This window comes from Corapipo altera, unplaced genomic scaffold, assembly GCF_003945725.1.
Source record: "Corapipo altera isolate COAL_440 unplaced genomic scaffold, ASM394572v1 271, whole genome shotgun sequence".
Classification (NCBI taxonomy): Eukaryota; Metazoa; Chordata; class Aves; order Passeriformes; family Pipridae; genus Corapipo; species Corapipo altera.
The window spans coordinates 3,346,667-3,374,430 of NW_020884935.1; the positions used below are offsets into that span (position 1 = coordinate 3,346,667).

The 27,764-nt window shown below is 46.9% G+C and overlaps 1 protein-coding gene across 1 annotated transcript; it reads left to right on the plus strand.

Moving 5' to 3' along the window:
* The first annotated feature begins 26 nt into the window (after positions 1-26).
* TADA2A (transcriptional adaptor 2A) lies at positions 27-24,823 on the plus strand. Its single transcript, XM_027660447.1, has 15 exons — positions 27-737; positions 2,029-2,135; positions 3,200-3,259; positions 3,862-3,953; positions 5,239-5,396; positions 6,360-6,448; positions 7,508-7,580; positions 13,717-13,780; positions 15,245-15,288; positions 15,823-15,933; positions 17,256-17,327; positions 17,929-18,061; positions 18,876-18,919; positions 21,150-21,223; positions 23,036-24,823. The coding sequence occupies exons 1-15, from the start codon at positions 458-460 to the stop codon at positions 23,219-23,221; spliced, it is 1,587 nt and encodes a 528-aa protein (XP_027516248.1). The 5' UTR covers positions 27-457; the 3' UTR covers positions 23,222-24,823.
* Positions 24,824-27,764: the final 2,941 nt, after the last annotated feature.

The following is a 27,764-nucleotide window of genomic DNA, read 5'->3' on the forward strand; positions in this document are numbered from 1 at the left end:
GAATGGGGAGTGGGATCTGGGGAGCGGGATATGGGTGAGTGGAGATTGAGGACCAGGGTTTGTGGCAGTGGGATATGACAGGGGAGAAAAGTCTGGAAAGAAACAGAATTTCACTAAGGAGAAGCCCGAGCCAGTCGCTGTGAGACATGTCAGAGATCCCACACGGAGAGCAGCACATTCCCTGGTGATGGAATGAGTGTAGGACCTCCTTGTGCAGGAGCTGGTGGATCAGGCTGTCCATGGAAGCTGCCACTGTCAGCACTGAAATGGTGTTGGCAGGAGCAGGGCAGTGTTTGTTGTGCCCGTGCCATCCCTGACCTGCTCCTTCTCTTCCCATTGCTTCTGGGAAGCGCAGAACACTTCCTTGCACTCCATCTGCCCATAGCCATGCTCAGCACATCCATTCCCACAGGAACCCTCAGTTTGGGACTGTATCCCCATCACTCCACATCTCCTTATGCCCCATCCCATCTCCCCGTGTTTGATTCCTTCTCACACCCAGAGAACAGACCCTCAGCCCTGGGAATGGTGTCTGGAGGCTGTGACAGCCCTTTTGCTTTCTGTTCAGGACCTTCTGGGAGGATCACACCTGGGGGGGGCTGCGGAAGAGAATTCCCTTTGGACACCCTGGTTGGCACAAGGCTCCCACTCCCTGGGTGTTTGGGCAGGACAGGTTTTACTCCGAGGAGCAGGACCAGCACCCAGGGCAGCAATGGAGCGCCTGGCCTCCTTCAGCAGTAAGTGCCAGCAGATAATTAACCTCCCACAGAAAAGCAGGCACAAGGATTTCTCAGAGCTGTGGGATTTTGTGGTCACCATCCCTGGGAGTGTTCAAAAAACATGTGTGGATGTGGCACCTGGGGACGTGGTTTAGTGGTGAAAATGGCAGTGCTGGGTTAGTGGTTGGACTCAACTCAGAGGGCTTTACCAACCTAAACAATCCTGTGATTCCATGACATTTGGAAAGGGTTTGCCATTGTTTTGAGAAATCAGCAGCCGTGGGGGAGGGAGACAGAAACCAGCAGGATTTGGTCCACAGAATCACTTCTTTGTCCAAATTCTCAAGAGCACGAAGACTCAAATGATTCAGTGGGAATTTGGGTCTTTTTTCTACCTACTTCTTATAGTTGAGCTGGTTCAAACCCATTTTCTTGGAAAAGAATCATAGAATCATGGAATCCTGGAACGGTTTGTGTTGGAAGGGACCTTAAAGATCATCCAGTCCCACCCCCTGCCATGGGCAGGGACACCTTCCACCAGCCCAGGTTGCTCCAAACCCTGCCCAACCTGGCCTTGGACGCTTCCAGGGATGGGGCAGCCACAGCTGCTCTGGGCAACCTGTGCCAGGGCCTCCCCACCCTCACAGGGGAGAATTCCTTCCCAATATCAAATCTAACCCTGCTCTCTGTACATTTGAAGCCATTATAACCTGACAGTCTGCTTATTTTGACCACTTTGCCATGAACAAAATATGAAAAACTTGCAGGGCAGTTTCATTCCTTGTTGAGAACCTGAGCAGAGCCTGAGGTTTGGATGGGTTGCAACAATCCTGTTGATGCCTTTGCAGCCTCAGCAATGTGCTCTGTGAGTCCAGCTCGAGGCACGTGGATGGAGAGTGCAGCTGCTGTGCAGAATTCTCTGCAAATAAGGTCTGGGCTCTGGTCTTTGATGCAGAAGATGAGCACAGGATCAAACCAGGCAGCTGGTGCAGAGTTGCTGAGCTGTACCAGGAGGCTGCTGCAGAGGAGATTTTCCTCTGGGTCCATTGCACAAGTTTGGGTTTAGCCCTCAGTGTTTCAGGTCTAGCAGAGATGCAGTGCCAACATTTCTGCAGCAACTCGTGCTGAACAAGGAATATTTAACATGTTTGCAGAAGCTGCAGTAGGAAAGAGATGATACACTGAAAATTCATAGAATTCACTGAGCTGGGAGGGGCACACAGCTCCTGGGGCTGGGCACAAGTGAATTTAGGTGGTGCCAAACCAGTGCCTGGCTTGTGTTACGTGAGGTTTTCCTTTGGTTTCCCAGATGACCCCTTTGACAAGCCCCCGTGCCGAGGCTGCTCCTCGTACCTGTCAGAGCCCTACGTGAAGTGTGCTGAGTGTGGGCCCCCTCCCTTCCTCCTGTGCCTGCAGGTGAGTGCCAGCAGGAGAGCAGAGGCACTAAATTCCTCTGAGAAAGCCATCAAAGGCCTGGCTGGTGCCAGGCTGTCCATAAGCACATCAATAACCAGTCTCTCTAAACCTGTACCAACACACTTATTTGCTCAGGGACAGGGAAACAGCAGAGGGAATGTGGAGGATGAGGAGCTGAGGCAGGAGCAGGTGAAGGAGGTCTTTGTGCAGCAGCCAAAGACATGCAGTCAGCCTGGCTGGAACCCAGCCTGCTGCTGCACGTCTGGAGGAGGATCATTTCTGTCATTTTTTTATGGCATGGAAAAGAAAATCCATCCAGAAACACCCTTCCTCTGTCCAAACACATTTTTTTCCCCCTCACAAACAGAAAAGGAAAACCTGCAATATTAACATTAATTGTTTGTGACCAGATGCAATTCTTTCAGTTATATGTGTGATCTGATAACCACAGAAAGTACTGCTGGTTTAGTTATTAAATGAATAAGTTTGTGTTATTATTATTAAAAATGGGCAGTAACTTTTTAAAAAGAGCTGAGTCTTGTGCTCAGGTATGTACAAAATACACAAAACCCTATTTTGTATATTGGGTGTATTTTTGCTCATTTACCTGTACTTAAAAAAACCCAGATACTTAGCTGTTAAAAATAGCTGCAAACCGTGCTGGTGCTTTTAATCAGAGAACCAAGATTAAAGGGAAACTGTGTTTTCAATACTTACTAAATGCTCTGTGTTTTTTTCCTGAAAAAATCAACTTTAAAATGTAACACTAAATTTTTTTTCAGCTGCCTGACTTTGCCATAAATACTTATCAAAAAAATTTGGGATTCACAGGAGTTATGTCTGACGGCAAAAGACTGGCAAGATACAAAGGTTAACACAATTTTAACCCAGATCTTTCTGCCATTTGATGGGATTTCTAACATTGCATCAGAAAAAATTTAATATATCAGGTGGGAAGTTTTGGATACCCAGTGGTCAGAGCATAAAAGGGAGAAAGGGACCAGTGAAAATGTTTTCAGGGCAGAAGTAAGAGTCCAACATAATGCTGATCTTTTGTTCTACAGTGTTTCACCCGAGGATTTGAATACAAGAAACATCAAAGTGATCACACCTATGAGATAATGGTAAATATTCCTTTTGGATAACACCTATTCAGTCCTGAGCTTTCACAACTTCCCAGGAGTGAGATGCTTGCTTGTTAATATTACATTGAAAGGTTAAGTGATGCAATTCTTTGATTCAAAGGTTTAGAACAATTAAAAAAAAAAAATCTTCCTTGATTGCAAATTAAAATCCACCTGGAACATCATGGAGTGGTGGAGTCATTTAAAACTGCATTTTTTATTGTGCCTGAATAGCACAGTGCACCTCACTAGACTTCCAGTTCTTTAGCCATGTAAATCAACCTCTGTTTCCCTATCCTGGTTTTTTCTTCCCCCAAATTAATAGTTTTTAAAGTCTTCAGTAATTTTTGCTGTGTTTCATAACACAACATTGTTGAATTACAGCTGGGAGGTGCAACATGTGCCAGGGTTTCCTGTGGTCGATGTCCCAGTGCCCTAAATAATTCAACAGTTGTTCCATCAGGTTTCATGGGACACAGTGAAAGTTTAAAACTACCAGAATTATCTGCTGTGCTGCCCTGTGGTTTAGAGCTTCTTTGCTCTTCCTGAGGTGGGTTAGAACAGAGGGTCACAGCAGTTTGATCTGCCTTTCTCTTCTCTAGACATCCGATTTCCCTGTCTTGGATCCCAACTGGACAGCTCAGGAGGAAATGTCTCTCCTCGAAGCTGTGATGGACTGTGGATTTGGGAACTGGTGAGAATTCAGTGGTTCAGCCAATTTCAGTGAATAATGGGCAGTTTTTCCTTTCATTTCCCTGGATCTCACTGTTGAACACACCAATGCACATGGAAAGTTCAATGGTTTATTGGGGTGAGACACTAATTTAGCAGCTAAAGTGGAAGACCTGTTCCACATCCTGTTTTCATGAGTTGTTTGTCTTCTCCTTCATGAAAAAATAGCTGTATTAAAAGTACAGAGCCCTAGCATTCACTGAAACAGAACTGAGAGTTCCTAGGTGCATGTTGTTGCCAGAATTAAGACTGAGAACTGGTTGCAATGTGCTGTCGAGTACACTTTGGTCTGCTTAGCAATACAAATAATCTTCATTTTTTCCTCAAGCATTTGGCCTTTTTCAGCCTTTACCAAATAAAGGAGAAACTGGCTTTTCATGCTGGAATCTCTTGCATCCAGTTTTGAGTTGAACAGACAGTAAAATGATTGCTGCTGGTAGATTAATTTTTTTAAAGTCCTCAACTTAAACAGCCATTTTATCAAGACCAAATACTTCACATTTCTAGTCAACCACTTTTCCAGGAAAGTTTTGTGAAGATTCCTAAGATGTGTTTTGTACGAGCATTTTGGTGCTTAAAAAAAATAGAATCATAGAGATATGGAATGATTTGGGTTTGGAAGGGACCTTAAAGCCCATCCAGTTCCCCCCCTGCCATGGGCAGGGACACCTTCCACTATCCCAGGTTGCTCCAAGCCCTGTCCTGCCTGGCTTTGGACACTTCCAGGGATCCAGGGGCAGCCACAGCTGCTCTGGGCAACCTGGGCCAGGGCCTCCCCACCCTCACAGGGAAGGATTTCTTCCTAAAAAAAACTGTTTATCATGAAAGGGAAACCAGTATCCACTTAAAAGCACAGGAGAAACTTAGGAAGTAGAATGCAGTTCCAGACTTAGAATTTACCCTCACCTGGAGTTAGAGAAATGTATGAAAAGCCCTCAAATAACAACAGTAAATTTCCAAAGCTGTCAAGGATTTGGTCCATCCCATCAGCCAGGGAGTTTCTCATGTAAAGAGAGTGGTTTGCATTGTTTATGGCTGCCCAAAACGTGCTCCCTTTGACACTGTATCAAATCTGAGTATTGGCTCAGTGTTGGTACTGAAAACGTGAATTCATCATCACAGGGCAGTTCTCTACACACAACATGATCACTCCCTTGCCCAAAAACATCTTTTCCCACTAGGGGAATTAAAAGAAACTGGACATTTCCATGTCCTTCACGTGAAGCCTCCCCCTCTCCCCGCTCCAGGCAGGACGTAGCCAACCAGATGTGCACCAAATCCAAGGAGGAGTGTGAGAAGCACTACATGAAACACTTCATCAACAACCCCCTGTTTGCATCCACCCTGCTGAACCTGAAGCAGGCAGAGGAGGTGCAGCACCAGGAAACAGCCATTCCCTTCCACCGTGAGTATCCCTGCCTTTAAACCTTTCCTCTGATGGTGGGTATGTTATTATGTATACACCGTGTCCCAGGCCTAACTGCTGATGTGATTCCTCACAAAAGCACCCCTTTCAACTCTGCCTGATTTCACACCTCTCTCTTTAAAACTGCCTGTTAAAAAGTCTGAGCTAAATCTCAAAGCAATTTAACAAATTCTCAGTTTTCCTTGCATTTCACATCTTTAGCATTCCCCCAGTCTGGCAGCTGCTCCTCTCTGAAGCAACCCAGCAGCTCTGGGTGAGATGGTTGCTGGGTGTCTGGAGGTTTAAATTTCCCAGTAAAGTGGTTAGAGCTAAACAGTAGGAACTGGGCAATTTTGGTTCTGTCCCTGGCTGTTATTGATTTTTTTATGTGACCTGGGCCAAGACAAACTCTCTGTGCCTCAGCTTGTTTTATCTGTAGCATGGGACATATAATGCTCAGCTCCTGCACAAGTGTATTGTGAGCCTCAGACTATTATTGTCTGTAAAACACTGAGCTCCTCAGCTGGGAAGTGCTGTAAACATTGGGAGTTCTCTGGCTTTAATTGCAGCTCTGTCAATGGCCCCCAGAAGAAGGCAAATTTAACACTCCTGTTGCTATTAACTGAAAGAACCTGCACACTGAGCCCCAGGGATCTGCAGAGGTTTATGGGGGGATGCTCAGCTCCAAAATGCAAAGTTTACATTTTATTACCTATTTATTACCTTGAATTTGTGTTTGACTTTTGGGAGCACTACAAAGATGTCAGATTACTGCATTTTTCTCTGGATGGACTCAGTCTTTTTCCGACTATAACTCTAAACAAAAGCCCCATCAGGGTATTTTTCTTCAGCTGATTAGTCCCACTTTTCCTGCAAAATAAACACTTATTTACAGATCTTTAAAAAAAAAAAAAAAAAGACCCCAAGCCCTACACAACAGCTACAAACCTTTGTTCTTTTCAGCTGCTGATGATCCCCCACGGCCGACTTTTGATTCCTTGCTCTCCAGGGACATGGCTGGGTACATGCCAGCCAGAGCTGACTTTGTTGAGGTAAGGCTGACTCTTCTCCCACTATTTTAAATTTGCTGCTGAGTGCAAGCTCAGCACACACACACCTGTTTGCCCCCTGCCTGTGTGGGTCTTTACTCTTCATTTTAAAACATCAGGAGAGAGGACAGGACTGAGTGATGCTCTGAGTCCTGTGGTTTAGTGTAAGGTTATCCCGTGAGGAGGTTTTAAGGTTATCCTGGACTCTGATCCTTATGGGTCCCTTCCAACTTGAGATATCCTGCAGTTCTGTGATTAAACCTGGGCATTAATGAAGGATTTGATGACAGAGGTGGCGCTGGTGGCCTGCAAAGCTGGGAGCAGTCAGTGAGACTGTAGGACATGCTGCTGCCACCAGATGTCCAGCCAGGAATGCCCTTGCTTAAGCAGAGTGGATGCTGAGAATTAGATGCTCAGCCAAAGGGATCAGCTCCAGCACTGTCATCTGCCTTAGGGAAGCACACAAGACCCTGCTCCAGACATGCCTTGTAAGACCTGCCCTGTTTTCAGTGCTTTTAGCTGTGGGCCCAAGGCCCCAGTTCCTGCTCCTGTCCATGAAGGAATGATTTCAGCCATACGGGAGCTTGGTTTTGTACACCTGAGCAGAATCAGCACCAAAGTGATTGGTGAACCACAGGAGCATCCCAGGAACCCCACCCTGTGCCTGGAAAATGCTCTCATTTCCCAGGGTGGGATTGTTGGGATTGTCCTGTGGAGGGTCAGGAGCTGGACTTGATGCTCCTCATGGGGCCCTTCCAGCTCAGGATATTCTGGGCTTGTATGATTCTGATTTCCATCCCAGTGGGTGGGTTTCCATCACATGGGGGTCATGGTTAATTCTCCTTACCCTGTCCCAACCCCCTGCTCCAGTTCCAGCCAGGGAGGTGCTGTCACACATTGCCCAGGGAAAGCTCCCCTGGGATGTTTGTTGCTCAGGGATGGAACCTCGAACCGCTGTGTTTGAGCAAATATCCCTGTTTTCAGTCCTTCTGCTTGTACTGAAACTTGAGAACCAATATTTTAGTGCTGGTGGGTGACAATGTATTAATCACCTCTGAACAGGAGTTTGACAACTATGCTGAATGGGATTTGAGAGATATTGATTTTGTCGAAGATGATTCAGACATTTTGCATGGTAAGTCCCATATTTTTGTACCCTGTCTGAAAACAACGTTTCAGAGAGTCTACACAGCTTTTCATTGAGTCTCTTTCACTACACACTTTAACAGTCTGTACATACATTTTTACTGTATGGGTTTTTTAATGTTTTTTTTTTAATCTATGTTTTTGTAATGTGCTTTCTTCAAATCTCACTGGGATTTAAACACCGGTGTTTCTACGGTCCTCACTTTCAGACCTCTTTTAAAAGCTCTTAACCAACTGATGTACAAATGGTATTTATGTAAAGAATAATGCACCTCACTCACTGCTGAAATACAGCCAGTTGTAAAGTACAATAGTTAGTGTAATGGTTTAGTAAATATCTAAATATCTGTGATCTCAGTGTAGGTATTAATGCAGGCAGCAAGGAGGTGTGTAGTTTAAGACTATGTGAAACACATTTAAGCTGCTGTACTCTTGAAGCTGTGTGATTTTTCATGTGTTAAACATGCCCTGAGTTAGAGCAGCATTAGCTGTGTGTGACAACTCCCTTTTTATTGTGAAGTGTGTGAGTCCAGTTACTGCTCTGAGTTTCTGTGAACATAGTTGCCTTAATAATAGGAAATAACAGGAGTTATTAAAGTGACATTTTAATCCACAGGGAAGAAAAGATCCCACTTTTCCCCACGTTTATAAGTACATGCAGTGTTTAAAAGTCCTGTGTTTATGCCTCAGAATTCTCCCATCTGTGTCAGGCAGTTCTAAGCTAAAGCCTTTTGCATCCCTTGGAGACAGACAAATCCTGTTACGTACAGACAGTCTTGCCAAAGTTAAAAAAATCAGTTGGAAATGCAGCAGTGTATGCAGGAGCTTTAAAGAATGCAAACTCCCTTGGCTCAGGGAAGGTTATGAGAATCGTATGTCAGTCCCTGCTCCCTTTTAACATTTATTGAAAGGGGGACTGGCCTGGGGCCATGTCAGGCATTCATCATGCCAGCTCTCTACTGTTTCTTTTTATTGCTATTGAAAGATACATTTTCTTGCTTCCGTGTCCTATTCTGGGTCCTGGTAAACTGAAAAGGCAGAATTATCTTCTAGTTCTGTTCATTAATGGGTAGATTAATGTTCACTAAAGCAGGTTTTCCAGCACTGCCTCCCATTCCCCCACCCCTGCCTTCCTCCCATGCACAGTTCAGCCATTTAAGGTCTCTCTTGCTGTTCTCCTGGTTAAGTTGTCACTGAATGCAAGAGTCAGATTCCTCATCCCTTCAGCAGATCCCAGAGCTGCACAGGGACAAACCCTGGGGTCTGTGTCCCACTCAGTGTCCCCACAGTGCACAGGGAGGAGAATGTCAGAGCAGTACAGGCAGATCCTTTTCCTGGCGTATCTTCCACATAAATTGTAGGGTCCTGGAATGGTTTGGGTTGGAAGGGACCTTAAAGCTCACCTCATTCTACCCCCTGCCATGGGCAGGGACACCTTCCACTAGCCCAGGTTGTTCCAAGCCCCGTCCAACCTGGCCTTGGACACTTCCAGGGATGGGGCAGCCACAGCTTCTCTGGGCAACCTGTGCCAGGGCCTCCCCACCCTCACAGGGAAGGATTTCTTCCACATGTTTAACCTAAATTTCCCCTTTTTCAGTTTGAACCCATTCCCCCTTGTCTCATCACTGCAGTCCCTCTCCAGCTCCCCTGTAGCCCCTTCAGGTCCTGGAAGGGGCTCTGAGGTCTCCACACAACCCTCTCTTCTCCATGCTGAACAGCCCCATCTCTCCCAGCCTGTCTCCACAAGGGAGGTGCTCCAGCCCCCCCTCCAGCAGCTTTTTGGCCCCCTCTGCATTTCCTGCAGGGATAAGTTCAGAGACTCCTTCAGCCCCAGGTTGTGTTCAGACCCCTTTGACCACGGGCTTGTCCTCCTGGAGCTCAGCTAAGTACTGCTAGAACTGTGTCTGCCTGTGCTCCTGCCCCCCTCCATCCTGCAGCAGGGACTTCCACAATCGAATTAGGAGTTGGGAATTTAATTATGTGTTGTGTGAAAAAATACTTCCCTCTGTCTGTCCAATCTTTTGCCTGATAATTTCATTGGGTGTTCTCCAGCCCATCCTTCAGTTGTCTTCAGTGTTCAGCAAGGGAGGTCAGGCATTTGCTCTGGGAAAACTGTTTGGCAGAGGGTATGGAGTGTGACCAACTACATTTTGGATCTCTCTGCTCTCAGGAACTCTGGCATCTGCCTTCCCACAGCTGTCCCAGGTCTGCCCACGTGAGAGAGAAAGCCTCTGAAAAATGGAGTCCCAGGGTCTAGCCAGCTGTTTTTCTTTCACATGAGGCATCTCAGGGAGAAAAAGAATCCTTTTCCAAAAAATTTGGAATGAGATATTTCCCTTCTCCAGAATTTATAAAAAAAAAAAGGGAAGGAGCCACATCCTCCCCTGTCCTGCAGTTTTAAAGATCTCAGCTGCTGACTTCACTTGAGAATATTTTGCAACCTAATTGTGGGATTTCACAGAGCAGAAAATGGCTCAACATGTGGCTCTGAAGGCAGGGATGGCTTAAGAAGCCTTTGTACTCTGTAGCTGACAGGCAGAGATGGTTGAGAGGCAACCTGGATGTAAAGGTAAAAATGTAAAACAGGGGTTTAACACATTTTACAGCCCAGGGAAACCCACATGGGGCCTCACAGCAGATATTAAGGATCAGGCTGTGAAAAAATCCTCTGTTTGTTTTCCTGACATGCATTAAACTTCACTGGGTTCAAGATTAATTTTTGAAATCTACTTTTATATTCTGTTTTCTGAAAGTTCCTCAAGCTAGACCCTGAGAACACACCAGTGTAGTTCCTTTGGTCTCTCTTTCCTTTGGTTCACAAGTCACAGATCAGTTCTGCAGTGTTGAGGCTGCACATCACACAGGAATATTTGATGCTTCCATTGGAGTGGAATTCCCCCTCATTCTCTTTCTCTCACATTGCTTTTCTTAACATTTTTTAAAAATTATTTTTTTAGAAGTTCTAGATCTGAGCTGCTTGATCTCTGTTTTCTGATGTATTATATCTTTTACATGACATACATACATAATTTTATATATATCATGTATTTTCTCTGTTGTATTTCCCTGTGTCACACTAAGCAAGTTCTTGGTATTCCCACAAGAAAATTCAATTTAATACAAGGTGAAAAGACTCACAGGCAGCTTTTCTGAGGAACACAGAAGCTGTACCTGCTGCCTCACCAGCTCCTCCCACCTCACAGGAGGTCACAGGCATCCTTTGGTCACTTATTGATATTGGTGAGATGGCAGAAATTGTATGAAACCTCTCATATTTCAATTAAATTCTGGAATTGTTCTCTTTTATTCAGTGCTGCCACTACAGTAAGGGAATGCAAATATATATTGCAGTTACACAAATACATAATGGACAGATCAAAAGCACCAACCAGTAACAACCCTAATTCAGCCCACAGTGCTTGAATATTTCATGAACTACAAGTTTTCATCAGGCTGAATTAGAACGTTGGTAATTTATCTTTTTCCCAGCTTTTTTTTCCCTCCCCCTTCTCATGTAAATGATTTTCACTTCTAACACTGCAAAGTAACTGCTGAAACCACAAGTTTAGAAGTGAGTGGAAACAGGCTGCAAGTGGCAGGGAAGTTTGATTTGAAGCTGCAAGGCCCTCAGTGTCCTCCTAGACAGAACATGATGTTTATTCCTTTGTGGAGGTTCCTGACACGCTCCAAAGGCAGATAACTGTTTGCCATGGGTCCTGCTTTTCCTCCAGGGAGGGTGAATTTGGACTGTGGCCATTAAAATTTGTCCCAACCCTGGCACACACTGGTCACGCAGCCTGTTTACTGGGATTAGTTTGCATTCTTCCCATTATTTGGGCCTCCCATGCCAAGCAGGTTCCCTCGCCCAAAACAAAGGTCTCACTCATTAGCGCTCAACAAAGTTTTTTGCAGACCAAACGAGGCCCAAGAGGAATGAAAAGCAAAGGAAAAACTGTTTTGGGCACACTTCTGGAGAAACCAAAATATTTTGGGGTTGGTTGTTTTTTTTTGGAGTGGAGAAAGGAGCCTTGAATTTCTGCCTATCGCTGGGTCCTTCAGAGCTGCACCAAGAGCCTTATCAGTGCCCAGAATGGACACTGGGAACGCCGTGTCAGCTTGGATTATCTCACATTACCAGGACAAACAGCTGCCTCCCTGCTAGGATCCATGGGGAAAAGCACAGGCAAATCATTCTCATTCCTGCAGCATCTCCTCTCTCATTTCCATGCAGTGTGTAACAGTGTAGTAGTCGGAGTTATTCATGCATTCCAGATTTGGTAATCGCCTGGTCCTGTGTGAATATGTCTATTTAAAAACAAAAGCCCCTCCAAAAGGCCATGTGGCAGCAAATACTAATTTTTCTGTGAGCAGGAGCTCCATTTTTTCCCTTCATTTGCTCCTTCCCCTCCCCAGCTGATCATCATTTCTTTAGAATATTGTGCACTCAGGTGAAAGCACCAAAACGATGGTTAGAGGTGCATAATTACTTGTGATATTTATAGAGGTTCTCCAGTGCAGTTTCTGCACGTACTTATTAAGCTCTGCCCACACAAACCCCACAAAATAACAAGCTGGCTGAGCTTGCAGAGGGTCTAAAAACTACAAGAATATTTTCTATAAGTTGGCACCAATTCCAGCCCTTCCTAATGGATCTCATTCATGTTTAACTTGCTGCGTTCCCAATTTCTTGTCCCCACATTTGAGCAGGAAGGAGAATTTGCTATCTCTGCTCGTTCTTAAATTGGGAAACTCAAATACCTCGTTATGAAAATACACAATGATGCTTGAAAATGCAAGAAATTTGCAAAAATAAGTAGGAGTATTGCACCACCCCTCCCATCTCACATGGAACCTTTTGCTCTGAGATTAGCATCAAATAATTTGTATAAACTGAAGATTTTTTTGCTTGGGATCAGCAAGTGTGGCTCCTGAGTGAGTCCCCACAGCCTTTGAGCTTCAGCTGTCCCTGTTTGTATGAAATTTGATTTCCCAGGGGGATGCACGGATGAATTTCCCAGAGGCTGGGGGGGCTTCCCAGTGTTTGCACATAAATACATACTTAAAACAGGCACATAACCACACTTCTTAATTGCATTATTAATTATTTATCCCAGAGTGCAATCAATAAACAGCCACTATCAGTTTTGCTCTTTTCGTGTAACTACAGAGAGAAATGGATTGTGGGTCTGCCCCTCTTGGGCCACCCCTGTTCCCACAGCACTGGGGTGAAAGGGGACGTGCTCTTCCCCTTTTTCCAAGGGCTGGTTGTTGTCTCACAGCCTCTAAACCACTGTCAGGGCTTAAAGTCTCTTCCTTCCAAGAGCGTTTGGAAATGATTAATGTAAAGGAAAGAAAAACCACCACGAAATCAGCCAAAATGACCCAGAATTTGTGTGTTATTTAACAGAATGAGGGGGGGGAGGTGATAGGTGTCTCTTTATCTTGTCTTTCAAGAATTCCCTAAAAAAAAAGAAGTTTATTAACCGGATGGTTACAGGAAAAAGGAGCTGCAGGATCTGTGAGTGGATCAGCCTGCAGACAGGTTTGATTTTGGAAAGGACATGATTTCTAATGAGCATGGCTTTTTCCTGGGCTTCTTCACATTGTCCTGAACTGTTCTTTGTTCTCCTGGCAGACAGATAAGTTTGGAAGTTAACAAGCTGGAATCTTCTGGATGTTTTTAAGAACTGTAGCAAAGGCCACTTTGAATCATCACACTTCAGATCTGGTTCTATTTTTTGGAGTTCCTTTGCCCGAAGATGATGCCTCAGATCCTTAAATCTGATAAATTTGCTTTTCAGAGGAAATGCTTCACAATTGCATGTATGAAGGAACAAATAAGTGCTGATAGTGAAACAGTCCAAGAAGGGAAAGAGTTCTCAGGATCTACCCAGGTTCATCTTCACATTGTATTTACAGTGATGAATGAGTAAGCAAAAAAAAGCTTACACAGGTAGCACGTACTGCAGGTTAGTGTCTGGTGAGCTGATGCTCCTGTAAAATTGCCACAGAACTTTTAAAACAGCAAAGCAGTGACCATTTCAGCCTACCCTGAGCATAAGGGCTTGAAAATCAGCCTCACACAGTGATTACTTATGAATTCTTTAATCTTTTTTGTTTTGCAGCCCTGAAGATTGCAGTTGTAGATATCTATCACTCCAGGTTAAAGGAAAGGCAGAGAAGGAAAAAGTGAGTTTTCAAGCAATAACTGTGTTCCTTTGCTTCATTAATACATCTTGGTCCCCAGTGTTCCAACACACCTTATGAGGTCACATTTGCAGAGTGGAAACTGAAGCGGAATTTGGAAAACCCATCACAGATCCAGGGCTGGAACCAGACAGAGACAGGCAAATCTCTGTTCTTTCCCTCCCTGTGCAATGCTGATGGATTGCACATCATTAATTTCCTACTTCAGGGGGGAAAAAAAGGCTGCCAGGCTGTGACTAATTGCTGGACCCCCACTTTCTCCACAGAAATATTTGCATCATTATTTTTAATTCCTAGTGGTCCCTAAGTTAGTGTTCCACACTGAAGATAACTCAACTGCTGACGTGAGGCTGAATAATTTATTCAGTTCATTGGACAGCGTACTAGAATGACTCAGTCTATTAATTGAATTAAATTTTATTATAACTTTCACATACTTTGTTCAATATTTAAAATCATATCTTGCTGGATTACTCCCTGCTGGAAGAATTAGTGATTTGGAGTAAGGCTGCTCCAGTCCTTCTCCTCACAGAACAGCACAGTTCTGCTGAGTGACAGGGAAGAGTGGATTTGGATTGACCTGCTTCTCTGTAATTCAGAAATAAAAACTATTTAGGTGGTGTAATTTCCACGATGATCAATCATGTCATACTAAAGGAAAGTGCCACAGGGCTCAGTTACATCACTCAGTGTCAGGTTTTGTGAAGTTTCTAAAGCAGGGTGGGACAAAAATCCAAAAAATGACAGAAAAGTGCTGATGTCACCCTCAGAAAGGTGCCTCTGCACGGGACAGGAAGATTTTGTCTATGCTAAAGGAAATGTAATGGATTTTGTAGAGCAAGTCCCAACCTGACCCTGACAGCCCAACTGCTGAAACTGGGGACAGATGTATTTCTCATGCACCTGCCTTTCCCTCTGCTCCTTCCCCTGATCCTGTCAGGAGCACTTTGAACTCAGAGCTACCCCAAATCATTTGGCTCTTTTTAAAAATCCAAGCTGTCATGGAAAAGTTCCTTCCTCCCACTGCCAGTGGTGGGATTTATAGTCCAGCTCTCCCCTTGCTCTAGCAGAGGGACATTTGTCTCTCTCTGAAGCTGGAAATCATGTTCATGAGACACTCTTTACCTCTGATTTTGGAAGGATAAGTTATAAGATGTTGTAGATGTGAAATCTGTGCCTAAAGAAGCCATTCCCAGCCCTTAAAGAGATTGCAGCTCCCTTTGTGCTCAGGGCTAATGCACACCACTATCCAAAATGTGCCCTGATTAAAGCCACACTGCCTCATGTTTCCATTCCAGCCAGCTCAAGGGATATGGAAATCTCATTCATGTTTAATTTTAGACCCCTCTGATGGTCTAAATCAAAGTTTCTTCTGAAGCCTTTGTGTTTGTGAGGCAATGCAGGAGTTAATGGCTCTTATTAATACCATTTTGCTCTCATTTACAGAATTATAAGAGATCATGGCCTGATCAACCTCAGAAAATTTCAGAGTGAGTATCAGGTGTACCTGCTTCAGTTCAAAGTGGCAAAACTTCACACATTCAGCATTTCCAGGTCACCAGTGTGGTTTATTCATGCTGGACCATATTCAGATGGTCCAAATTCCAGCATATTTCCTGCCCCAACTGTTTCCAGCTGCCTGGCTCTAACTACTCCCAGCTCAGTGTTTTAGCTATTGCCTCAAAATTGCTCTTTAGAAGCATTTCAGGCTCTGCTGAGTAGGGAGGGGGGGGGGAAGGTGAAATCCAAGCCCTTTGAATGCATCTCACTATTGAAAGAAATGACCAGACAGCATTTAAATATCATTGTTTGTGCTTTTAGGATTTTAAGGGCTGTGTGACTTTACTGCTTTTTACTCAGCAGTTTGTAGTCGTGACACAAAACCGCCCAAGAACGCGGAGCTTCGGGCGGTTCAGAGGCTGGGAGTCACTTCACGTTCCACAGACGTGTTTTCTCTCCACAGTAGGAGTGATGTCCCTTTTTTGTCCCTTTCTGGTGTCCCTTTTTCCCCCCCCTCCCTGTAGTTTTGGAGAGGCGGTACCCGAAGGAGGTTCAGGACCTTTACGAGACCATGCGACGCTTCGCTCGCATCCTGGGCCCGGTGGAGCACGACAAGTTCATCGAGAGCCACGCATGTGAGTGTGGGGAGGGCTCCTCAGCAGGCACACCCAGGGCTGGGCATCACCTCATCCCCTAAATATATCCCACTCCTGGAGGGCAGCTGGTTGTTTTTCTCCTCCTCCCCCCTCTGACTACCTCAGAAAAAAAAATACGTTTGTGGTTTGATTACATTAAATGAGCAGCTAGTGGGGGTTTTTCCCACTAAACTGTGTCCCAGTTCTTTGTTTGAGTTCTTGGTTGACTGAACATTCTGGTCATGTGTTAGAGGTGATTTTTTTTTTTTTTATCAAAAGACCACTGTTTATTTACTGGGACTCTGTATCACTGGAAGAACAAAATCCCCTATATTATGTCCATATGGAGGGATTGGGAGCTGGCAGCAAATTGTGAATTCTTTGAAAGATACAGGTTAAACTATTCTGTGTCACATAATTACATAGTGCAGTGGTCATTATGTCCCTTACCTTAGGGGAGAGGCATTGTTCCATCCCTGAATCATCTCATGGCCTGCATTTAGGCAAATTCCAGAAGGAGTCACCACATCCTGCTTCATTCCGTGACTTAAACTGGGAAAATTGTTGCTCATTAGGAGGAACAAAGCATTTACAAAGTTGTGACTGTGTTTTCAGGACACCCTGTGTGAAATACCAAAAGCATGAACCTGCAAAATCACGAGTCCCATATGGGAGTGCTGCTCCTGCAACCTGGTTTTGTCATTGTAGTGACAACAAATCCTCAGGTGAACCTGACAGCCAGGTACAGGCATTACACAGATCTCCTGAGCAGCAGGAGGAAACAAATTCACAAGGAAACTTGCTCTCTGTAAAACTGAGCAGGAGGGCAGCTGATAAAACCTACAGGCAGGAAATATCTCTGAGCAAAAGAAACTTTTACTGATTTAATCCAACTGACTGCAAAAAAACTGTTGTCTGAAAGGGAAAATTTTGGAGGGTCCAGTTATGAAAATCATAGTTCTAAGAGAATATTAGATACATAAGGAGCCTGGCTGGAGGAGTGTTTCATACTTACTTAAGTGCCTTCCAGAAATACCACATTATTGTTGTTTGCCTTGTCCAGGGTATGGCAAAGTGACTGTCAATGCATGAAGAGAAAAAAACTTTTCTGAGCACACACAAATGTTAGAAACCAACTTAAATCTGTGACCAGGGAGAGCTGGGACACAGCGGGTTTGAGATCCTGTGGAGGGAGGTTAACCCTGGCTGTGGTTTGTGTGCTCATAGCTGACCTGATGAGAAATAGCCACCTCCCCAATCCACCCCACTGACCCACTTCTGTTCTTTGGGTTCCCCTCCTGCTTCCTCGTGGGGTCAAACAGTGGAATTTGAGCTGCGAAGGGAAATAAAGAGACTCCAGGAATACAGAGCAGCAGGAATCACCAATTTCTGCAGTAAGTACCTGATGCATTATTCAGCCCATTCCCATCCATCACGGAGGGGAAGGATGATTTTATAACATTCAGGATATGTTGAATAAAAAGACACTTTTTTCTGAAAGGCATTTGCCTGGCTCTGTGACTGAACAAGGCTTCAGGAATGATGCACAGCCCAGCTGGGCTGTTTTAAAGCTGGTTTGAGCCATCAGCTGGGAGATCCCACTGTCAGGCACAGCTCTGCTCTAGTCACCACTCTGCAAAAGATGCAGAGAAAAATATCTGTGCCATGGCACAGTGGTCTCAGGGCTTTTTCTCTGGACACTTTCACTGCCTGTCAGCACATGTGATATCTGGAGAGAAGCCTAAGACCTCCACTTAAATGGCCTGGAATTGGACCATGGAAGCCTTTTGTTGTTTGGTTTTGGCCTGAAATTAATGGGGGAAGGGGTGCAGGGTGGAATCTAATCCCTTCTGGTGCCAAGCAGTTGTCATGAGGGAGAACAGCAGAGCCTGGGCCAGAGCTACAGGGCTTCCCACTTATTCCCTAAAGCAGGAAGCACCAGTGTGAGCACTGTGCCCGAGGCAGGTGCTGAGGAGGGGGGTGTGTTTGCCACAGGTGCCAGGACCTACGACCACCTGAAGAAGAGCCGGGACGAGGAGCGGCTGAAGCGCACGATGCTCTCGGAGGTGCTGCAGTACATCCAGGACAGCAGCGCCTGCCAGCAGTGGCTCAGCCGCCAGGCAGACATGTGAGCACTGCCACGGGGTCCCCAAGAACCTGCCCCTGGATCCCTGGGAATGTCCCAAGCCAGGCTGGACAGGGCTTGGAGCAACCTGGTCTAGTGGAAGGTGTCCCTGCCCGTGGCAGGGGGTGGGAGGGGATGAGCTTCAAGGCCCCTTCCAACCCAAACTATCCTGGGATTCTATGATTTAGGTAACATCAAACACATTTTCCTGTGTGATAATAACAAATTAATTCCCAATTTACTGCAGCAGGAACGAGCTGCAAAATTCAGAAGTGAGTCGTTAGTTGAGTGCAGGCGAGGAAGGGACTAAGGGCTCAAACCCTTCAGTTTTCTCTAGTTTATATTTCAGGAACTGAACTGCTGTTCATAAAGTCATGGAGGGAGATGAGGTCTTTATGGATATTAATGAGGGCAGAGATGACACTTGGAATATTTCAAATGATTTTAGATGTAGCAGCATTATTAATGTGTTGTCACCCTGCATGAGCACTTTGATTTAAGGAGCAAGCTGCAACGTTAAAGGAAGTGCATCCTGTGTGCAGGAGATGGTTTGGAATTTCCCCAGTCAGTCTCCACTGAATTTGTTATTGTGTCCTCCTCCACATTTATTTTTTGGTGTTTTTTTTACCAAGTTTCAGACATGGTCTTCGGTGTAGGAGCACTAAATATTTAGAAATCCTGTTGATTTCAGATCAGGACTATGCAAGTTGAATTGTATCATTATTAGAAATTGGGGAAGAAGTACTTTCAAGGCCAGTATATGCAGCCATTCTTAAAAAAAACATGAAGGCAATTTGAAATTTTCCTTTCTTTCCAGTGATTCCGGCCTGACTCCCACGGTACCGGTTCCTTCAACTACAGGTAAGTGTTGGATGATATCTGATAAAAACCCAGTAATATCTTTCTGACAGCCTTTTTCTGACTCTTTCTCAAGTGCTGAAGTGTCAGTCTCAAGCCTCATGGTTAAGCACTCCTCAAGTCAACATTACATCAATCTGCAGCTCATTCCACTTGCATATCCTGTAGGACTTTTCTCTGAATTTCTGGATTTTTCTGACTACAGGTCAAAACCCATCCTAAAGCTACATTAGCAAGGCAGGAAGCAAAAGAAAATTCACACTCTTTAAGCACAAATTCTGGGGTTTTTCCCACTATGAAGACCCCAACTTCTTTCAGTGCCCAGTAAGGACAGATTGAGGGACCAGTCAGGGTCCTCATGAACATACAAGCTCCCACCCCATTTGTTGAGGTCTCAGGGTGATATGCAGTGAATGAGACTGGGATAAAGTTTGCCAGGGAAAACTGGCTTTAGCTCTGTCCCTACACCCAGTTTTTATGTGGATGCTGTGAAACCACTTGAATCAAACTTCTCAGAGGTGGACACTGAGTCTGTGTGTTCTTCCTCATTTCTGCCAGGAGCCGTGGAAATTCGGGTCAGGATACCAAGCAATGAGTCAGTGCACCGTGTTTTAAACATATTTGGTGATGGCTAAAATCTGGTATTTTAGACAGAAAATAGCTTGTGTATCTCAGGGCATCAGAGTCCATGAAGTGAGGACAGTCTCTCCCAGCTGAAGGTGTGGAACGAGGAATGAACTTCCTTTTTTGTCAAGTACCCAGTGTCCCATGAAGGGGAAGAACCCGGGAGCACATGGACTGTGCTGCCTATAGAGCTCTGATGGCACACAGTGTTTACAAGCAGCATCACATGTTGAACAGAACCCAAACAAAATACCATATAGCTGCTAATTAAGCAAACATCCTGCCTAGGGAACGGCGGGATGCTGCGGAAGAGCTGCCACGTGGCTCTAATTAAAGGCTGCATCACACTGAATATACAAGAGGGCAAATTAATGCCTCACTTCTAGATTTGGTGCTCTTAACTTTGCAGCCTTAATGTGTTGTCTTTAATGTAATTTGTGTGTGTGTGTGGTATTTTCTGGGTTTATAAAAGAGTAAAAACGAATTCTGCTGCGTCTCATCTCAGCACACTCGTTCCAGGCCTTGGGAAGAGGGAGCAGTGCTGGGAAGTAACTTCCTCTACACCTCCCACAGACTCACACTCCAGCTTCTCTAGTCCTTCAGTTCCCCTGATCACTCCCCACACGCAGCCAGATCCCGTCTGTCCCTGCAGATGCCCAGGAGACAGAGAGACTCCCCAGTGCCAGAGGCAGGACCTGGACAGGGCAGGGTCTGGAGCAGCCACCAGCACAGGGAAAACAGAGCTGCCCATTTCCCAGGGTCTCACCACTGCCAAATTTGGGAAGTCATCCTGGGATAGAGACCTATCTGTAACAGTGCAAAATATGCAACCCACAGCACAGGGGCAAGAGACTTTTAAAAATGTGAATAAATAACCCAAACTTTGTCCTGAGCTCTGGAAGTTACAAAAAAATGCTATTATGCAAAAGAAGTCAAACCTGCAAGTAGACAGCCCTTGTGGAAGCTTAAGCTGTGCCAGTTACAGCCCAGCAAAATTATAAACAATAGTGAAAGTGAGAAACAGCAGATGACCTTGTGATAAATATTTCTTTCAGGACTGTTTATCGTAACAGACAAAAATAAACCTCCAAACTGCCTTTGCTTTACAGTATCTGCATTGTATTTAAAGGCATTTAAAGAAAACTCTGCCTCACGAAGTTGTCAGTAATGCCAGAGAAATTGGCTGTGTAATCACACCAATAAATAATCTCAGCATCCTTACAAGGCCCTGGTTTCAGGGCTGAGGTCGGTCCTGCACACCCTGGCACACCCTCCCTGAGCTGGTGGAGTTGGGTTAGTCAGGAGGCTCAGCCCAGCTGAGCCACGCTCGGGGCCAGTCTGACAAAAGCTGCTGTCTTGCAGTTCCTCCCAAAATCCAACAGCACAAGAGTCTCATGCAGCATTCACAGAGCTGAACTATGTCCATTGCGACATCAGACCTTTTATCAATCAGCACAGCTTTATGCTAAGCCCTAAATAACCCTGTCTGTAAACACTTGGATCACTCTGGGTTAACGTCAGGCACTGAATTCCCTCCATAACACACCCCAGGAACAGCCAGGACCAAACTGCTCCCAGTTGTTGAGTGTTTCCTCTCTCACCCCTGCAGGCAGACGGAGCGCCCCACCTCTGAACCTCACAGGGCTGCCAGGGACAGAGAAACTCAACGAGAAGGAGAAGGAGGTGAGGAAAGATGGAAAGATCATCTCTACAAAACTGTACCTTCCCATCCCAGGGCTGCTCACACCATGTCTGGGGGGCTGTGAATGTCACCTCAGCCACAGGCTCAGATTGCTCTTCCTGCTCACAAAAATCATTCAGGTTTCCAGTTGGCTTCTTAATTTCCTGTACCACACATCCAGCAGAGCTGCAGCAAACTGGCTGATTTAGCAAAGAAAGGTGCAGAGCACCAGGGTGTTTTTTAGGTGCTGTTATAACATGCAGTGTGACATCCTCCCTTCCTGCATCATGAGGCTGAGCAGAAGGGTCATTTTTTTCCTAATGAACACTGGTTATCAAACTGGCAGAGGATTTCCTCAAGGGCTTCACTGGACAGGTCACTGAACCTGAATATTGTGGGATCATAGAACATCCTGAGCTGGAAGGGACCCACAAGCATCATCGAGTCCAACTCCTGGCCCTGCACAGGACACCCCAAAAATACCAAATCTCTTTTATAGATACCTCAGAGCCAAACCTCAACCAGCTGCAGTGGGGTTTCACTAATGTGAACCATGGAGGTGATAACAGTGTTCTTCTCGTGGTTTTTCCATATTTCTGCTTTACAGTGCATCTGTCAGGGTTTTTATATGCACATGTGGAAGGGCATGGGATCGGGCTGTCTGTAAGCCCTGAGTTGTTATCTCAGCCTTGTATTGCAGCTCACAGCCCCTTACAGAGCTCCTGCATTCACCTGAAGCACAGGTGAGATCACCAGAGCTGACAGAAATGGGGCTGCAGCCCCCAGGAGAGGTGAACATGAAGCAAGGGGCCTGCTGTGCATTTATGACTCAGTTTTTCAGCCCACTGTAGGCCTGTCCTCTAATTCAGTGGGAAAGTATTGAAATAAAAGATTATTATTTTTTAATAGAAGTCCTAATCTGTCCTTAGATTGCCCAGGGCAGATTGCAGTGCACATGAGGCACAGCTGTATTCCAGCCTCTCCCTCCATGTGCGTGTGCCCTTGGCTGGAGCTGGCAGCACTCCACGTGGAATGGGCAGAAATAATGGTGACAGGACATTAGTGTGTGGGGGGAGTCTGATTGCCTCGTCAGCTGAGACAGAAAGTCTGAGGTCCCAGGAATTCTGCAATTTCCTATCAGGGAGGGACGAGCATGAAGCATTTCCTCACTAAGGAGAGGAGACAGGCAGGATCCCTGGTGGGAGCCACACCACACTCCTGGAAGGCAGCTGGTGCTTGGGAACTAAACGGGAGCTGAGCAGCCAAACAGCTCAGGGGCTGTGGAAAGCAGTTCCTTACCAAACTTCCACACATGGAATGCCCTCCCTGCACAGCTTCCATCCCAGGCTTCCGGAGGGGCGGGCGGAGCTGCTCGTGTGGAAGGTATTAAAGCCCGACTCTGCAGGGGATTAGCAGCCAGATGCCCTCCCTGGCTCCCGGCCAGTGGGCCCAATTGCTGCTTGCAAGTCTGGCATCTGCTTCCCGGGGTTTGGAAGGAGCAACGCCCACACAGAGCACACTCGGAGCTGTGCTCCTGCCAGCCCAGGGCTTGCTTTCATCCTCCTCCTTTATTTTTCAGTCAGGAATGTTTTTTGAATGCAGCAGCCAGCAAGCTCCTCCCCTCCCTACCTGTGGATCCAAACAGCTCCTCCTGCCATTCCCGTGTGCCTCCCCCGTGCAAAAAACACCACATTGGAAGTGTTTGCAGAAAAATATCTGGGATCTGGATAAATAGCTAGAAAAATAGCAGGGATCTGGGAATGGAGGAGCATGACAAGTGTTGGTGTTTATTAACTTCACCTTTTGTCTTGCAGCTCTGTCAGATGGTGAGGTTGGTCCCTGGAGCCTATTTGGAATATAAAGCTGCTTTAGTGAACGAGTGCAACAAACAGGGGGGACTGAGACTGGCGCAGGCTCGAGCCCTCATCAAGATCGATGTGAACAAAACCAGGAAAATCTATGACTTCCTGATCAGAGAAGGATACATCACAAAGGCCTGAGGACAGGCAGCTTTGGCTGGAGCAGGCAGATGTGGAGAAGCTTTGAAGTCACTTTGACAGCGCTGAAAGATTTTACCAGTGTTGAATGAAGGACATTTCCTTTTGTTTGAAACCTTTCGGGGCTTTTTTTTTTTTTTTTTTGGTAAAAACAAGTAGGGAGCTTTGTTAAATTGTATGAATGCTGACATTTCTTTGTCTGGGTTCCTTTTGACTCTGCTGTTGTCAGAATTCCTCTGCCTCGGAGCGCTGGAAAGGATCACATGCCATATAAGCTAATCTTAAACGTGGATGGGCATTGATTCCTCACACCTCTGTGACTGCAGAGCATCACAGTACTTTTATGCTGACAGTGGCACAGAATAAGGACAGAATAAGTCCCACTTCGTGCAGTACAGGTATAGAAATGCAGTCCCCTCCCTCCCTGTGCTCCTTCCTAAATCGGTGGCAGCTTTCAAAGGTGACAGCACGTGCCCCAGCTATAAAAATAGAGCGTGCAGAGGTCCGGCCTTTTTAACTTAATTGTGATAAAGGATGGGAAAGGACATCGCAGGGAGTCTCCTCAACAGTTGTTACTTTTATGTGGTATTAGCACATATCCCAGCAGGAGGGCACTGCAAAACCCAATGAGCTTCAGCTGCTTGCCTCTTATTTGGGATTGTCAAATTATATATAATCCCCCGGTTTCAGTCTTCGGCTTGTTGGGAAGGCTGGAAATTACAGCCACTGCAGCCTTTGGGAACAGGAATAAAAAGACACTCAGAACTCAACGTTCTCCCACAGAAATTAAGGAGTGAAGAGCACAAAGCTCCTGTTGTGGGGTTTTACTCCCTCAGCCTTGTCAGCAGCTTGCCCACTGACCAACAAGCAGTGAGGAGGAGCAACAAGTTACTGAACACACAACCCCCCGTCACATCAGCTGATCCCTGTACAGCTTCAGTACAGAACATTTGGATTTGGCAATAATTGGATGATGAAGACGGTTCTTTGCAGATGCAGCTCGGCGTGGCTTATTGCACAGTAAATTGTTTGTCAGACTGCTTCCTGCTAAGGTGTAATGCTGGAATAATGTCCCACAGAAAACCTAACAAACTAAAGCAAGTGGCGTGTTGGCTCTCAAGTTTGGGATCTTGTGGAAAAGCCGAAGTGAGCCACAACTACACCGATACCTGTTTAAGGTGTTTGGGTTTGGGTGGTTTTTTCCCCAAGAGTAATTATCCTGTGGACCTGAGGTGCCACCGAATGTGAAGTATTTTGGTTTGTAATAAAATCAGAATGACTTGAAACAATCTTACATCCACGTCCCCGGACTCCAAGTGAGACTGTAAAGGTCACGCAGCTGCCTGGATCTGTATCCATCAGCTTCTCACCAGGAGAGGGGAGATAAACGCACAACAGCAGCTGTGGGGATGGGACGGCTGCACTTCCTAGAAAATAATGCTATTTAAAGAAAAGCAGCAATAATAAACTACATGTTGAAGATTAAAGTCTGTAGAAATTGAGACTGTATAACTGGGAATGCTGAGGGAGTGACACGGTGAGCTGTATTGCCTCGGGAATGTGTTTCCCACTTTTAACATTAAACAACCAAACTGCTTTTCCTTTGCCCGGCCTCCTGTGCCGTGAGTTGGACCAGAAAGCAGTAGAGGAGCCAAATACTGCAGGACCTGCTGGGACCATCCAGGGATCAGCCACATCCTCACCCACTCACTCAGTGACATCCCTGTGCCCCAAAGGGACCCAAACAGGCCTGTGAGTGTGACCTGCTGCCAGCCCTCACCACGGCCACAGCCCCACAACTGTGTGGCCCCACACACCCCACCGAGGCACAGCCACCAGAGACACCCCAACAGCAGGATTCTGGGTACGGATCTGCTTGTCACATCGGCTGGGGCCATTTCCCAGCACTCTGGGAAGGTATTTTTTGGGGAGAAAAGCTGCCCTGAGCTCCCAGCTGCCTCTCCGGCCCCTCCTTTAAATCCCAGCTCCTCTCCTCACAAAATGTCTCCGTCACCCGCGTTCCAGGCCCGGCTCCCCGAGCTCGCTGTCGCCTCGGTGTCACTCAGAGAGGCTTGGAAGGGGGATGTATCTTTATCTGGGAGGCGCCGTGCGCAGCTCTGGCACTGTGTAAGTAATTAACACTGATGAAAAGTTGGGGTTGCCATGGATATGCTGCTCCGGTTACAATGCTCGTCTCTCCCCCTGCCCAACCCTGCAGCCCCCCGGGGGATCAGAGCCCTGTTCACTGCCAGGCCGGGGGGGTGTTTTTGACTGGGAGACTCTTAAGGGCGAGGCAGCCAGCTGGGATGTCAGGGAGGATGGTGGCTACTCCAGCTGCTCCAGCCCTTGACACTGTCCAGCTCCTCTGGATACTGGCTTGGGAAGCAGCACCTGGGGTTTCCATGCTGCCCTGCCTCACCCCAACACAGGCTCCCTGGACAGCTGCTGCCAGCGAAAAGAAACACAAGAAAAAGCTCTTTTTGAATACCTCAAATTGACCATTCATGCCTTTGCTGTAAAAAAAGGAAAAAAAGCCCCAAACAGTCCACACATACCTTTTTTAAGAGCTTTGTTGCTAATGGGTGCCCACTTCACCTCACCTGTTCTAGTGGAAGGTGTCCCTGCCCATGGCAGGGGGTTGGAACTGGATGAGCTGTAAGGTCCCTTACAACCCAAACTGTTCTGGGATTCTATGGTTCTGTGATTCATACCTGCCTTGGGGTTAGCGTTACACACCTGCCTAGTTCAGGGGGAAGGAATTAAAAAGAAAGGGAAAACAAATGGAAAACCTTCAGCTGGGGGTTGTTTCAGTGGGCTGCTGTGTGGGTCCCACACACAGAGCACTCCGGGAACCCCAGCCCTCACTACACACCATGGGCTCATGGCTGAGCTTAATTAGAGACTCAGGTGAACATGAAACATTAAATATGGAACAAGGCTGGGGACTGGCAGGAGATGGGTGGTTTGGGATCTTGGGACCTGCAGAATTAGTGACACCAGGGCTGGGGTGACGTGGGAAGGCTGTGGCTGCTCCAGCCCAGTGCGGGCTTAGTCACCACTAATGAGGTATGTGCGGGATGAGTCTTCTTCGGGGCTGTGTTACCCGCCTGTCATTAAAGCATCAGTGCTGGGGGATTTTTTGGGACTTACAGCTGCCGTCACACCAGCAGCAAATGCACTCGGCCTGCTGGTGACTCAGCCTGGCAGGTGGGGGCTGCCTGGAGCAGATCCCGGGGGTTTGTGCCGCCCCGGCACAGCACGGGCTCCCACCAGCTCCCACCACGCTCCCCACGGCTGCCCAGCGGAGCAGATAGCACCGATAACGAAGGCATGAGAAGCCCTAGTTTTAGTGCCTGCTCGAATTCCCATCAGGTCGGGCCTGTGAAACCTAAACCACCTCCTTGGGAGACAAACACCGCGCTGGAACGGCGGCTTTCCAGCCGCGGTTGGAGAAACCCCAGAGCTGCCGTCCTGGGAAAGGGAAAAATCCAAACCACGCAGCAGTGCCCCATGGTGATCTCTGCCCTGCCAGCAAACTGGCTCGGTGACCTGCTGGGAAAAACCAGCACGGATTTATCGGTGAGCATGGAGAAGGCACTCACAGTGACACAGGAAAGGCAGACGCGTTCCCACCGCGCTCCCTGCGACTGCAGCTGATGGAAAGTGTTGGAGAGCAAACCCACCAGCAGCCTCACAAACACAAATGCCTGCAGCCCCCATCCCCCTGTGCCCCCGTCCCACCATGGAGACAAACGTGTTTCCACAGGGGAACCACAAGCCAGCCGTGTGTTGTCACTCCACGGCAGCACTGGGTCAGGACTGTGAGGTAAGACAGAGTAGGGAAGAGCATGATGAACCCAGAGATGGGGTCAAACAGCAGTTTGGAGCACACAGGTGTCCAGTGTTTTGGGTCTCTGCCCCACTGCAGGCTCTCAACAGCCCCAAGCAAGGATCACTCTTTGCTCCAGGGAACACACGCTGGGATCCCCTGAGCTCTCCATACAATCACCAGCATCTCATTTCTTTTGCAAAGCCTGTCTGGAAAGTCAATGTTTTATGAACCAGCATCTGCAGGCACCAGCACTCCCCAACCCTTCCCATAAAATGGGGACAGGAGCTCAAAGCACCCTGTGCAGTGCTGGAGGGACAGGTACTCCCAGAGCACCCTCCAGGTTGGGCTTCCAGGGGGTGTCTGGGGAATCTGGGATGGGGAGAGCCCCCAGCTCAGCTGCCCAGGAGGCAGGCACTGATGTGCAGGCTGGGATGGGGGGGAGGGAGGGAGCCTTGGTGGGAGACGCAGAAGGAGCAGCGAGCGCCTTTGGGGAGGCTGAGCTGCCAGGCCACGTCAGTCACCAGCCCTCACTGCCCAGCCTGGCCACAGAGTCTGTCCCGGGGTGTGGGGAGGGGGTCAGGGAAGGACACAGAGCTTCGCCCCTGGGCCAGGCTGGAGGCACACACGGCACAGCTCCAGCTGCACAGCCCCGTGACTCAGCGGGCGAGTACCCGATGGAACTCACCCCACCCTCCCAAGGCCAAACAGCACCCA